The 15,434-nt window shown below is 43.1% G+C and overlaps 1 protein-coding gene across 1 annotated transcript in view; it reads right to left on the bottom strand.

Annotated features, from left to right (window-relative positions):
- Nucleotides 1–15,434, bottom strand: part of RTKN2 (rhotekin 2) — a 90,513-nt gene that overhangs the window by 51,808 nt on the left and 23,271 nt on the right. Inside the window, exons 3-4 of the mRNA XM_029061695.2 lie at nucleotides 4,016–4,074; nucleotides 439–492 (exon numbers count right to left, since the gene is read on the bottom strand). Coding sequence (XP_028917528.1) covers nucleotides 439–492; nucleotides 4,016–4,074 — 113 coding nt within the window. The remainder of the gene's footprint in view (nucleotides 1–438; nucleotides 493–4,015; nucleotides 4,075–15,434) is intronic.

Raw genomic sequence — 15,434 nt, forward strand, 5'->3', positions numbered from 1 at the left:
AATCAAACTGGCTCACACTGTCAGAAGAATGCTCTCACATCCTAGCTAAAAGGTATAGTGAGAATGGACGTTATGGCAGACCTGAGTGTCCTGGGATGAAATAGAGGCAGAAGAGAACGGCCACAAAACTTGAGACAACTAGGGGAAAAAAAATTTACTCTTTCAACTTCCCAGATTCTAGACAATTATAGTACCACTCTTGTTCTCTAAATGTTATTTTTCCTGCTTCTCATTCTGCTTCTGCTGTCTCTGCTCACTTTCCCATCTCAAATGGCACTTGCAATTTACCCTAATTAGCATCATCTTCAACTGTAACACAGAAACACTATCAAGCTAACAATTTATCACATTGATCACAAAGTAGATCAATGGACATAGGTTTCAATAATATCCTATTGAATTTTCTTAGAGGAGAAAACAATGAACAAAAAGGCATACTTTCTTTATTGCTGAAGTGATCAGAATCTTTCCACATTAGAGGTATTCGAATATCTACAGGGAGAAAAGAGAGAGAAATTATTATATGTAACAATATGATTTTTTTTCCTCTACATTCTATTTCTGAAACCAATCTGCCCTATTTTTGGGTTCCCAGAATTCCATAACTTAATTTAATTCTAACCATGACTGCCAAAAGAAAATTCACAATTTAACTATTTTGAGACATCATTCTCCTTCAAAGCTGCCTATAAACCAGCAATTTTATACCTTCAGTATCTATTGGCTGATAATAATCTATCAAATCTATTGTGCAAGGAATTCCGGTGAAACAAAACTGTTTGCTTAAATTTGCAATATGGCACTTCCATTTTGCAGTTTTGAAGCCTTGTGGGAAAATCTATTACCCAAGTGTTTCTATTTTGTCACAGGCATCAGTGGCATGGATAATTTGTAAAATGAGATATAAGACCCATATGGGCAAAGCTAAAAGCAAGGGACAGTTTAGGTTCATCTCCATCATTATTTTCCCTGCACCTTACCAATAAGTTCATGATGTTACTGATCCTACATATCATGGAGAACCTACAGCTAATTATTTGGGTGATTAGTTAATTCTTTACTTTGGCAGGGGAAACCATATATAGGCTTTCATGCTGGTAGTTCCCTTTTTTTTTCCTAGTTGGTTTCGTCCCTTCTCATTAAGGACACCAAAATCAAGACTGGATTACCCTGATCAAATTATTTGATTCACTAGGCCACGCTGGGAAGAGCACAGGCCTGAGAGCCTGAGGACCTGGGTTCTAATTCCAGCTCTGCCACACACACAGCAGGTATGTGTACCTTGGGCAAGTCACTTAACTTCTCTGTGCCTCTGTTCCCTCATTTGCAAAATGGGGGTTCAATATGTGTTCTTCCTCCTACACTGCAAGCCCCATGTTGGACCTGATTATCTTGTATCTTCCTCAAGGCTTAGTACAATGCTTAGCACAGAGTAAGTGCTTAACAAATACCACAAATATTTTTTTTTACAAGTATAATTTTATTAAGGAGAATTCTGCAAGGCTGCATCTCCACAGGCAAAGCAAAGTAGAGCTGGGAGACAATTATTTGGATTACTCAGATCTAAGATCTCAAACATCTTTTACAAGAATGACTGAATATTTACCTGAAATATACAGATAATTATCTCAACTTTCTACTTTGCCTGTAGAGGCAGTTGAACTCTCCTGCATTTTCTTAGCACTTAGTAAATACATATTAATTAGAAATTATAATTAGTTTGAAAAGCTGGTGACTTTAAAACAAGATATATTGGTGAGGTTCATTTGTCCAAGATACCCTGTGACTGTTTACGCTTATTAATTTGATAGTTAGGTTTTAGTGGCTATTTCCAATTTTGACCTAAGCGTAACATTTCAATATAATATACTATTGAAAAATGTCTTGCATTTAATCACTGCTAATGAAGAAATCAAATTTTTTAAAAAATCTTCCTCACTATCCATGTCAGGAAGATAGGGTATCTGCCTTGCAATTCCTATTTTCAAACAAGGAAACTGAGGAACACAGCAGTGACATGGCTTAAATATGTACCTACACAGTTAGCTATTTCTCTAAAAACAGTGTGAAATAAAGCACACAAACGATGACCAGATGTTCCAGTTTTGGTGGGAAAGTCCCAAGATGTATGGGTCTGTCCCACCAACCATTTTAAGGTTTTCAGGTCAATGTCCTGAAAAAACAGAACTTACCAGGGATACTGTCAAAAGGATAAAAAGAATTGTCCAGCTGGGATGTGTGTGCACCTCAGCTGAGGAAAGGGTTGATGAAGGGAGGTGAAAACCAAAAGGGATGGTGTACGGGAATCAGTCAGCAGCCACCACCCTCCAAATAGGATCTGAGCAAAGGCTGAAAGTGGACCGTTCAGCCTGGGATTTAGGAGTCTGTCCCGGCCCCGTCCTCTTTTTTGGACCCTGCATGCATGGAGGTTCTACCGTGGACTCCCAACTATCTTGCCAGCAGAGGAGCACATTAGTTTTAACCATAATTTACAGCTGGAAAAGTGAACATGCCATTTGGGATTGTCACAAGACACAGGCCCATATTGACCCCAGAGAATGTGGATTACGGTTTGGGTCACAGTTGCCATCTGCACGGTCAGGTGTCGATCAAATCAATCAATCAGTGGTATTTATAGAGTGCTTACGGTGTGCCGACCACTGTAGTAAGCGCATGGGAGAGTACAATGCAACAGAGTTGGTAGACACATTCCCTGCCCAAAACATCCATTAACAAACTGAGGCTGAAGCAATTATCCAGATAATTCAAGGCAAAGGCCATTTTGGACTTGAAATATCCAAATAATTGCCTCAATTTTTAACTTTATTAGAGGAGATGTGACCAGTCATCAAGAGAAATTCAGATCTTTCTGAATGGCTAAATTTTCACTTGGACAATTAACCTTGTAACATTTCATCAGTATGGCAATACATCACAGTTGTGGGGAAAAAAAATAATTATAAATGTCCATTCCAGAGTCAACGGAGTATAAGCTGGAGGGTAAATTTTTTTATGCTCCCTTACACTCAAATACACTGAAAAAGTACTACTTAGTGTGGGAGAGGCAGAAAGAGAAACATATTTTGGGGCTCCCGATTCAACCTGGAGTTTAATGTGAATATGAGACACTTGATGCACAGAAGTTTCAGCTATTCTATTTGAGTTAGGTTAATTCTATGAATCATTTTTTTTCCTCTAAAATTTAAGCTCCTTGTGGGAAGGGAGAACATTTACCCACTCAGTTTCACTGTACTCTCCCAATTGCTAGTATAGCGCTATGCACACATTAAGCATTCAATACGTATCACTGATGTAATGACTTGATATTTTACTGGCAATATTTTTTAATCTCCATGGGGGCAGGGAATGTTTCTACCAACTCTGTTGAACTGTACTCTCTCAAGCACTTAGTACAGTGCTCTGCAAAAAACCATGCTAAATAAATACCACTGATTGATTTATTATTTGCTTCTAGAATTCTTTGGAATTTATCTTTGAACCACCTCAGCAATGAAAAATCACTCCAAAAGAATTTCTTTCAAAATGTTCTAAGTGAATACGTTATCGCTTAGCATTCACTGAGAATGAGGCCAAATCTACCCTAGAAAATTCTGACCTAAAGTACCTGGAAAATCTGCTAGCGTAGATTCTGCCCAAGTTAGCATTTTTGAAGAAGCATTTTTCTTTTAGGCAATTCTTTCATTTGATTTTATTTATTTAGCATTTACTGTGTGCAAAGCACTGTCCGAGCGCTTGGGAGAGTACAGTATAACAATAAACAGACATTCCCTGCCCGCAAAGAGCTCACAGTCCAGAGAGAAAAACAATTAGTAATTTTCTCCTCTTGGGCACTTAAATTTACATTACTGGACTAATGCAACTAGAAAAATAGGTCTCAAACATTAACATTTGAAAACGCTTTTTAAAGCAAAGTAATGCAAAGTTTCTTACATTTTTGTGCTACAGAAATTTCCATCTAACTCTTAGGAAAGAAGAAAAGATAAGGGTTGCAAACCTGATAACGCAATCTTTCCTCTACATGCTTTTCGTTCCTTAGTTTCAAAATCCGCTCGGCTGTCAAAAGAAAGAGTATGATATTAATATACATCTGTGGGTGTAGGTATGCATACACATATGTGTGTGTGTACGTATGTATATATACACACGCACATATATATACATACACACAAACACACTGGGAAGTACTATGGTACTCACTCTTCCCAACCTCTGGTTGGAATTGTGAGAGACCATGCAGCACATTTTTTCCATGAATTCCTTCATTCAGTCATATTTACCGAACACTTACTGTGTGCAGAGCACTGTATTAAGGTCTTGGAAAGTACACTTTGGCAAGAGAGAGAGACAATCCCTGCCCAATAACAGGCTCACAGTCTAGAAGGGGGGGACATAGACAACAAAACAAAACAAGAAGACTGGCATCAATAGCATCAAAATAAATTAATAGAATTATAAATATATACACATCATTGATAAAATTAATAGAATAATAAATATGTACATACACAACTGCTGTTGGGGAGGGGAGGGGGGCAGAGCAGAGGGAGGAAGTTGGGGCGATGGGGAGGGGAGGAGGAGCAGACGAAAAGGGGGGGGTCAGTCTGGGAAGGCCTCCTGAAGGTGGTGAACTTTCAGTAGGGCTTTGAAGGGGGAAGTGAGCTAGATTGGTGGATGGGAGGAGGGAGGGCATTCGTAGGACGTGGGCCAGGGGTGGACAGCAGGACAGATGAGAACGAGGCACAGTGAATTCATTCACTTGTACTTATTGAGCGCTTTCTGTGGGCAGAGCACTATACTAAGTGCTTGTGTTAGCAAGGGAAGTCATACATGGCACTTCAGAACAAGACTGCCCGCTCCTTCCTGCCTTTACAAGAGAAGCTGCACAAGTGTGAGAACAACAGCGTGGCTGACAGAGCACAGGCCTGGGACTTAGAAGGACCTGGATTCCAATCCCAGCTCTGATACTTGTCTGCTGGGTGACCATGGGGCAAGTCACTTTACTTCTCTGTGCCTCAGTTACCTCTTCTGTAAAATGGGGATTAAGACTGTGAACCCTCCGTGGGACAGAGACTGTGTCCAAACTGTTTATTTTGTCTCTACCCCAGTGCTTAATAGAGTGCTTGGCCTATAGTAAGAGTTTAACTAATACCGCTATTCTTCTTATTATTATTATTATCAATATGAAGACACCCAGTGGTGAGATGGAAAGTCCATATTCCTGATAGAAGCTCCACAGAAGCAGTTATATTGTGAATCAGTGGTACAGGGGTAGTCAGGGACAGAACGAGCTGAGAAAGGGAGGGGAAGATAAAAACGAGGGCGAGGGGGAGAAAAGCAAGGACAGAATTTGAGGAGGGATGAACAAGAAGACTCAGGGAAGGGATATGGGGAAAGTAGAAGTTGGTAGGGAAGAGACATGCAGAGATAGGAAGAGAGGAGAAAAGAGAAGAAGAGAGGAGAGAGAAGAGTGGTAAGAGTTGGCCCTCTCCATGACCACATCTTGGGCTTTTAGGGGGAAAAGGGGAGTCCTGTGGGTTGAAAACTGCCTTCAAGGCTATCCATCACCTTGCCCCTTCCTACCTCTCCTCCCTTCTCTCTTTCCACTGCCCACCCCGAACGCTCCACTCCTCTGCCGCCCACCTCCTCACCGTCCCCCATTCTCACCTATCCCACCGTCAACCCCTGGACCACGTCCTCCTGCAGTCCTGGAACGCCCTCCCTCCTCACCTCCGCCAAACTGATTCTCTTCCCCTCTTCAAAACCCTACTTAAAGCTCACCTCCTCCAAGAGGCCTTCCCAGATTGAGCTCCCCTTTTCCCTCTGCTTCCTCTACTCCCCCCTTCACCTCTCCGCAGCTAAACCCTCTTCTCCCCCCTTTCCCTATGCTCCTCCCCCTTTCCCGTTCCATCCCCCCAGCACTGTACTAGTCCGCTCTTCTATCTTCATTACCCTATTTATTTTGTAAATGAGATGTACATCACCTTGATTCTATTTATTTGCTATTGTTTTAATGAGATGTTCTTCCCCTTGATTCTATTTATTGCCACTGTTCTTGTCTGTCTCCCCCGATTAGACTGTAAGCCCGTCAAAGGGCAGGGACTGTCTCTATCTGTTACCGATTTGTACATTCCAAGTGCTTAGTAAAGTGCTCTGCACATAGTAAGCGCTCAATAAAGACTATTGAATGAATGAATGAATGAATGAATGTAGGAGAGTCAGGTACGGAGCCTCCCTAAAGAGATCAAAAACTGGCAATGCAGTCTGGGCGGCCCATGATAGTAGATGTCCCGGGGGCGAGGCCAGAGATCTGTTCCCTTACCACTCACCTCATAATAATAATATTAGTAGTAATAATTATAATAATAGTAGTATTTGTAAAGCCTCCTCCTCTTTGCAAGCGTTGTACAAACCACTAAGGGTACATACAAGATATTAAATCACACACAATCCCTGTCTCATATAGGGCTCATATTCCAAATAGGAGGGAGAAGATTTATTGAACCCCCATTTTACAGATGAGGAAACTAAGGCCCAAGGTCACACAGCAGGAAAGTAGCAGAGTCAAGATTAGAACCCTGATCCTTTGACTCCCAGGCCGTGCCCTTTCCTCTAGGCCATGCAGCTTCTCCATAGACACGCTGAGAATGGAAGCCAAATGAGAAAAAGAGATAGAGTGGGGATTAGACTGTAAACCCGTTGATTAGACTGTAAGACGGTCATTGGGCAGGGATTGTCTCTATCTGTTGCCTAATTGTACATTACAAGCGCTCAGTACAGTGCTCTGCACATTGTAAGCGCTCAGTAAATACTATACTGAATAAATGAATGAATATACCCCATCCACAAGCTAGCTGAGATATAAATTAAGACAGACTAAAAGAGACGCAAGAATGACAAAGAGCTGTAGGACTGTAAACTCTCTGAGGTGAGGGTCTCCCAACTGGATTGTTCTCTCCCAAATGCTTAATACAGTGTTTTGCACAAAATGTCCAATAAAGGACCTGAGTTCTAATCCTGACTCTGTCATGTGCCTGCTGTGTGAACTTGGGCCAGTCACTTAACTTCTCTGTGCCTCAGTTACATCATCTGAAAATTGTGAGGCACAAGGGGCAAGGACTGTGTTCAATCTGATTGGTGCCTACCTACCCCAGGGATTAGTACAGTGCCTGGCACATAATTAGTGCTTAACAAACATTTGGTTGGTTAATTAAAGAGCATGAGCACTGCAGAGAAAGGCAAGAGCTGAGGGGGAGAAGCTTCAGTGGATTCTAAATCGGAGGACTTGGAGAAGGGATTTGAAACTAAATACTTAATACGTTCGGGTCTTTTAAGCTTTCTCCGATCAACATAACTAACTACCTGCTTTAACTTGTAATTTATAAACAGAAATTTCTCTTCTAGAATACAGAGTTCCCATTCATAAATTCAAAGGTACTCTGTCTTTTTGATGTAGAAATATTAATCCATTAGCATCCATAAATTCTAATAACAAAGAAAGTACTATGTCAAGTTGGATGTTTAAGAACTGTATGGGAGTAAAGCTTTTAGAAGCCGGTCGGCTCACTGGTCGGTCCCAAAATGAAAAGGGATCTTTACCTGGAAATTTTAATTAATCAGGAAAAACACCCACCGAAAAGGAATCAACCCTTATTAAAGAATCGTGCAACAGATGACACCCAAAGGCACTCGGTCTTAATATTATACAAGATTTCTTTTAATTCTCTTAGGTACATAATGAGTAATAAGTCAGTGTCTTAAAACATGCATTCTATCCAGGAGATTCAAGGGAATAAAACTAACTGCATGGCATAGTGGATAGAGCCCAGGCACGGGAGTCAGACGATCATGAGTTCTGATCCCGGCTCCACCACTTGTCTGCCGTGTGACCTGGGGCAAGTCACTTCGCTGGGCCTCAGTTCCCTCATCTGTAAAGTGGGGCTTGAGACTGTGAGGCCCACGTGGGACAGGGACTGTGTGCAACTCGATTTGCTTGTAACCACCCCACGCTTAGTACGGTGCCTGACACATAATAATAATAATGATCACATTTATTGAGTGCTGAACTAAGCACTTGGGAGAGGACAATATAACATCAGACACAGTCTCTGCCCACAACGAACTGTGAAGTCTAGAGGGGGAGGCAGACATTAATATAAATAAATAGATAAATCAATATTTAAATTACCGATCTATACAGCTATATACATATGTGCCGTGGGGGAAAATGGACGAATGACGGAGCAAGTATGAGCGGTGCAGCAGGGAGTGGGAAAAGAGGAGAGGAGGGCTCAGTCAGGGAAGGCTTCCTGGATAAGACGTGTCTTCAGAAAGGCTTTGAAGTGGGGGAGAACGATTATCTGCCCGATATGAGGAGGGAGGGCATGCCAGGCCACAGGTACGACATGGGCGAGGGGTTGGCGGCGAGGTAAGACGAGATCGAGCCACAGCGAGGAGGTTAGCATCAGAGGAGATAGTGAGAGAGAGAGTAAGTAGTAGGAGAGCACATAGTAAGTACTTAAACTCATCATCATTTAGATAGCTGAATGGGAGCAATGGAGTGGTTCCTACACTATTCTGAAGTATGGATTCATTAAATCTGACAGCCACTCAGATTGGAAAAGGAAGATGGATTTCTTACACTATGGCATAAAGTTAATCCAGCATCCATTTCCCTACTTGATGATTTCTTCAACTATCCCTTTCAACCCTTGAGCAGGCTAAATCTCTCTTACTTGTTAAATTTTCATTTGGGAAACACTTTCCTTTTTCCTTTTGGTTCTGGGGGCCTTCGCAATGCTCTCTCTGGAACCGAGGAGACAAGAAAAATCCTCCCTCTTCCCTCACTCCATAACACATCATGACACCAGCAGCCTCTGGGATCAAAAACCAACATATTTCCTTGTGTAGGTTCAGGGTGGCCTGTAAGCACCACTCTGCCCACAAAGAGAAGTAGCGTGGCTCAGTGGAAAGAGCCCGGGCTTGGGAGTCAGAGGTCATGGGTTCCACTCCCGGCTCTGCCACTTGTCAACTGTGTGACTGTGGGCAAGTCACTTCACTTCTCTGTGCCTCATCTGGAAAATGGGGATCAACGGTGAGCCTCACGTGGGACAACCTGATTACCCCGTATCTACCCCAGCGCTTAGAACAGTGCTCTGCACATAGTAAGCACTTAACAAATACCAACATTATTATTATTATTATTATTATTAAAGAGCACACTACTGAAGTATGCGATGACCTTTTCGTCTGGGAAACAGTCCTGTGGAACAGCATAGGGCCTAATTCTCCTTGACCGGTGAAGACCCCTTAGAGAGCTCTCCTCCACAGGTTTACTACAGCCTGATTTCTGTATTGAAGCATCTGACACAAGATTGAATGGAAATTTCAAATGTCTAGAAAAAAAAAAGTGGTATTTGCTAAGCACTTACTATGTGCAAAGCACTGTTCTAAGCACTGGGGGCATATGAGGTGATCAGGTTGTCTCACATGGGGCTCACAGTCTTCATCCCCATTTTACAGCTGAGGGAACTGAGGCTCTGAGAAGTGAAGTGACTTGTCCAAAGTCACACAACAGACAAGTGGCGGAGCCAGGATTAGAACACATACTCTCTGACTCCCAAGCCCGGGCTCTTTCCACTGAGCCACACTGCTTCTCTAGAAATAGTCTGGCCTAGTGGATAGAGCATAGAGCAGAGGTCTGGGAGTCAAAAACACTTGGGTTCTAATCCTGCCTCTACCACTTGACTGCTGTGTGACCTTGGGCAAGGCACTTTACCTCTCTGTGCCTCAGTTACCCCATCTGTAAAATAAAGATTAAGACTATGAGCCTCATGTAGCACACGGACGGCATCTACCCTGATTAACTTGTATCTACCCAGCAGTTAGTTCATTGCCTGGCACATAGTAAGCACTTAACAAATATTGTTTAAAAGAAAAACTTAAATAAAATGAAGTTTCAGGGAGTCACCAAAATGGCTCCGTTAATGTTTGTTGTAATTTGACTAGGGAATCAGCGTGGCTCAGTGGAAAAGAGACTGGGCTTCGGAGTCAGAGGTCATGAGTTTGACTCCCGGCTCTGCCACTTGTCAGCTGTGTGACTGTGGGTAAGTCACTTAACTTCTCTGTGCCTCAGTTCCCTCATCTGTGTAATGGGGATTAACTGTGAGCCTCACGTGGGACAACCTGATTACCCTGTATCTCCCCCAACGCTTAGAACAGTGCTCGGCACATAGTAAGCGCTTAACAAATACCAACATTAATCAAAAAATGTAGCAACCAATCTGTAAGAGGTTGACACAAAATAGAAGCAGCATGGCCTAGTGGCTCAGTGGAAAGAGCGCGGGCTTGGGAGTCAGAGGTCATGGGTTCTAATCCTGGCTCCGCTGCTTGTCCGCTGTGGGCAAGTCACTTCACTTCTCTGTGCCTCAATTCCCTCGTCTGTAAAATGGGGATTAAGACTCTGAGCCCCACGTGGGACAACCTGATCACCTTGTATCTACCCCAGTGCTTAGAATAGTGCTTTGCACATAGTAAATGCTTAACAAATGCTATCAAAAAAAACAAAGAGCAGGACACGGGAGTCAGAGGACCGGTGTTCTAATACCAGCTCTGCCGCTTGTCAGCTGGGTGACTTTGGGCAAGTCACTTAACATCTCTGTGCCTCAGTTCCCTCATCTGTAAAATGGGGATTAAGACTGTGAGCCCCACGAGGGACAACCTGATCACCTTGTATCTACCCCAGTGCTTAGAACAGTGCTTTGCACATAGTAAGCGCTTAACCGATGCCATCAAAACAAAGAGCAGGACCTGGGAGTCAGAGGACCAGGGTTCTAATCCCGACTCTGCCAACTCTTTGTTCTGTGACCTTGGGAAAGTCACTTTGCTTCTCCGTACCTGTTTTCTCAACTGTAAAATGGTGACTCAATGTCTGTTTTCTCTCTTACTTTAGACTGTGAGCCCCATAAGGGACAGGGTCTGGGTCTGAGCTAATTAACGTGTATCTACCCCAGAGCTGACACAGAGTAAGCACTGCACAAATACCATAAAACAAACTGGTCTCTGGTTCTTCAGTGTAATTCTTACGCAGTTAATTAAGTTCCACAGAGAGCTTAATTTTGAACGGAAAAGTGCTTGTCATAGCTGCTCATTGCTCCGATCGGTTTTTAGAAATGATCTGGCAATACCAACATTATTATTAATATTCATCATTAGAGTCAAAAGCTCTCGTCTGTACTAATAACAAGAGGTCTTGGAGGAACCTTATAAAATCGGAAAGTACTTATCTACCTCCGACTCAGAAATTTCCAAATCGATTTTCTTCCCGTTACGGTTCCAGCTTTCTAACCTTTTAATTCAAGATGTTCCCCAAATCCATAGCTATACTTCCAGCGTCTAGAAGGAAAATATTTGCTTAACAGTGCGTTGCTAGGGCAACGGTTTGGGACGACCAAATCAACATCCGCTTGAAAAACCGCTAGGTTAACCACGTCGGAATATTACGTTCAAATGACCGATCTGGGGAAGGGAAGGAAAACATGGGGAAAAAAACAACAGCCCCACAAGAAACAGTTGAGGTGCCCTGACGTTCTTAGCAGGTCACTGGACGGAGGATTGTTCTGGAACGAAGGTGTAGTTTACAGATGATTTAGGGCGGTTTTATTAGGTGTGAGAATGATTATTCGGGATGAAACTTTAGTGTAGTTAAATGAAATGGCCAGCAGAGGGGACCAATTAGCCATTGTCTCAAAATCTCGACTAACCAGGTGGAGCAAAAAAGTGGATTTAAAATCTCTTCAGGAATTTCAGGAAAGACCTTTTAAGGTGGAATTCAAAATCTACTGTAAAAAGAAAGCCACATTAATGAATGCATCACATCCTTAGAATGAGAAGCAGCATGGCTCAGTGGAAAGAGTCCGGGCTTGGGAGTCAGGGGTCGTGGGTTCGAATCCTCGCTCCGCCACTTGTCAGCTGTGTGACTGTGGGCAAGTCACTTCACTTCTCTGCGCCTCAGTGACCTCAGCTGTGAAATGGGGATGAAGACTGTCTCACGTGGGACAACCTGATTACCCTGTACCTACCCCAGCGCTTAGAACACTGCTCTGCATATAGTAAGCGCTTAACAAATATCATTATTATTATTATTATTAATGGTCCCCTTAAAGTGATGTTTCATGGGCTGCGGATGTTGATTGTATTCCCAGAACTAGAACACCGTTAGTCCCGCAGAGCTATTACCATCCCTTCAAAGTTGAGAGAGAGCTATGAGATGGGAATTTTCGAAGTACAACGGAGCAGCTTTCTTGTCTTTCTTCTGGAAAATGGCAATAAGGGTGGCACATTTGAAATCCTAGGGCACGTTTTCAAATTCTCACAGGCGGACTGCCGTCCTGCTTTGCTTCCTAAGACGTTATCTTCGCTGCGAAAGCCGGCTTACGGACATAGTAGAAATATTATTGCCATCTCTTCAAGAGTCCATCGAAGATGGAATCTTCAGAGCTGTGTGTGTCAGGTGCTCAATAAATAGTGTCTATTTAGTAGTAATAAATAATATTAATTTAATAGTGGTAGTGCTGATTTTTTTGTCCCAGGGTAACAGTTCCAGTTTCCTCCGCCCCAATTATAATACTGTGGGATGTTAGGCTGTGCTGTATTACAGTCTTCGGTACGAGCCGTGCTTTCAGAAAATGAATCACTGCACGCCCCATTTGGGCAGGACTGTATCCAACCTGATTATCTTGCATCTAATAATAATAATCATAATTGTGGTATCTGTTAAGTGCTTACTATGTGCCAGACACTCTACTAAGCGCTGGAGTGGATACAAGCAAATTGGGTTGGACACAGTCCAAGTCTCGCAAGGGGTTCACGGTCTTAATCCCCATGGGTTCGAATCCCAGCTCTGCCACTCGTCAGCTGTGTGACTGTGGGCAAGTCACTTAACTTCTCTGTGCCTCAGTTACCTGACTGAGAAGCAGCAGAGAAGCAGCGTGGCTCAGTGGAAAGAGCATGGGCTTTGGAGTCAGAGGTAATGAGTTCGAATCCCGGCTCTGCCACTTGTCAGCTGTGTGACTGTGGGCAAGTCACTTAACTTCTCTGGGCCTCAGTTACCTCATCTGTAAAATGGGGATTAAGACTGTGAGCCCCATGTGGGACAACCTGATTTCCCCGTGTCTCCCCCAGCGCTTAGAACAGTGCTCTGCACATAGTAAGCGCTTAACAAATACCAACATTATTATTATTATTATTACCTCATCTGTAAAATGGGGATTAACTGTGAGTCTCACGTGGGACAATCTGATTACCCTGTATCTACCCCAGCGCTTAGAACAGTGTTCTGCATATAGTAAGCGCTTAACAAATACCAACATTATTATTATTTTACAGCTGAGGGAACTGAGACCCAGAGAAGTGAAGTGACTTGCCTAAGGCGACGCAGCAAACAAGTGTGGAGCCAGGATTAGAACCCATGACCTGACTCCCAGGCCCCTGCTCTAACCACTACACCATGCCCCATCGCTTAGTACAGTACTTGGTACAAAGCAAGTGCTTAAGAACGACCACAATAATCATCATCGTCCGGTCGGAGGTCCTGTTGGAAATTCATGGGTTCGAATCCCGGCTCTGCCACTTGTCAGCTGTGTGACTGTGGGCAAGTCACTTCACTTCTCTGTACCTCAGTGACCTCATCTGGAAAATGGGGATTAACTGCGAGCCTCACGTGGGAACACCTGATGACGCTGTATCTACCCCAGCGCTTAGAACAGTGTTCGGCACATAGTAAGCGCTTAACAAATACCAACGTTATTATTATTCTTATTAAATTGGGAAAAGAATGGCAGAGGGGTAAGAAGAAATGATATTTCCCAGGAAGCAGAGAGGCTGATTTACCTCTTCAATGGTAAGGGGTGCTCTTAGTTACAACCAAGCCCCCAGTATTCCCTTGGTGAGAGGAAGAAAAGAGGGTGGAGACAACCTTTCCAACTTGCCAAGGACAAACAACTCCAAGTGTGGAGAAGACTTTATCCGATAGCCAATTAAACTTCTGGGAAGGCCAGGCTGAGACATGGGGGTTAGTGATCTATTTTTAAACTGTCTAGTTTAAATAATAATGTTGGTATTTGTTAAGCGTTTACTATGTGCAGGGCACTGTTCTAAACGCTGAGGTAGATACAGGGTCATCAGGTTGTCCCACATGAGGCTCACAGTCTTAATCCCCATTTTACAGATGAGGGAACTGAGGCACAGAGATGTTAAGTGACTTGCCCAAAGTCACCCAGCTGACAAGTGGCAGAGCTGGGATATCTTATTTTGTGGTTAGAAATTTATACTGGAATTTATTTCCTCGCATTCTCTCCATTGTATCTCCATTTCAAACAGCATTCGTTGTGCGAAAGCAGAATTTTACAACTCACCATACGATTCAGGCTGTCTTCCTTTAGGATTTTGGCTAGATTCCCCATGTTTGTGAGGGTTCTTTTTCCTTTTGAATGCCGGGATTTGTAAGGGCTCCTTTTGTTTCTTTTTCTACCTTCTTTGGGATGTTGGACCTGTCTCATGAAAATGAGTGAGTCTAATATTTGGAAATGGAGTGATATTTTGTGAATGGTATTAGTTAAGCGTGGCTCGGTGGAAAGAGGGAGGGCTTGGCAGTCAGAGGTCACGGGTTCTAATCCCTGCACTGCCACTAGTCAGCTGTGTGACCTTGGGCAAGTCACTTAACTTCTCTGTGCCTCAGTTACCTCATCTGTCAAATGGGGATTAAAAAACTGTGAGCCCCACGTGGGACAACCTGATCGGCTTGTATTCCCCCAGCACTTAGAACAGTGCTTTGCACACAGTAAGCGCTTAACAAATACCACAATTTTTAAGGGCTTACTATGTGTCTAGTACTGTACTAAACACTAGGAGAGACAACATATAACTGGATCAGAAACAGTCCCTGTTCCACCTGGGGCTTCCGGTCTTAAAGATGAAGATGAAGATGAGTCACAGGGACCATGTCTAAATAATAATAATAATAATGATAATAATAATGATAATGGTATTTGAAAGATGAAAGAAGGAAAGATGAAGAGGTGTTGACTCCCCATTTTACAGTTGATGAAACTGCGTATTTCCTAAGTGCTTACTCAGTGTAGAGCACTATACTAAGTGCTTGGGAGAGTACAATACATAGAGGCAACATGGCTCAGTGGAAAAAGCCCAGGCTTGGGAGTCAGAGGTCATGGGTTTGAATCCCGGCTCTGCCACTTCTCAGCTGTGAGACGGTAGGCAAGTCGCTTCACTTCTCTGGGCCTCAGTTACTTCATCTGTAAAATGGGGATTAACCGTGAGCTTCACGTGGGACAACCTGATTACCCTGTATCGACCCCAGCGCTTAGAACAGTACTCTGCACAGAGTAAGCACTTAACAA

Source organism: Ornithorhynchus anatinus, chromosome 3, assembly GCF_004115215.2.
Source record: "Ornithorhynchus anatinus isolate Pmale09 chromosome 3, mOrnAna1.pri.v4, whole genome shotgun sequence".
NCBI lineage: Eukaryota > Metazoa > Chordata > Mammalia > Monotremata > Ornithorhynchidae > Ornithorhynchus > Ornithorhynchus anatinus.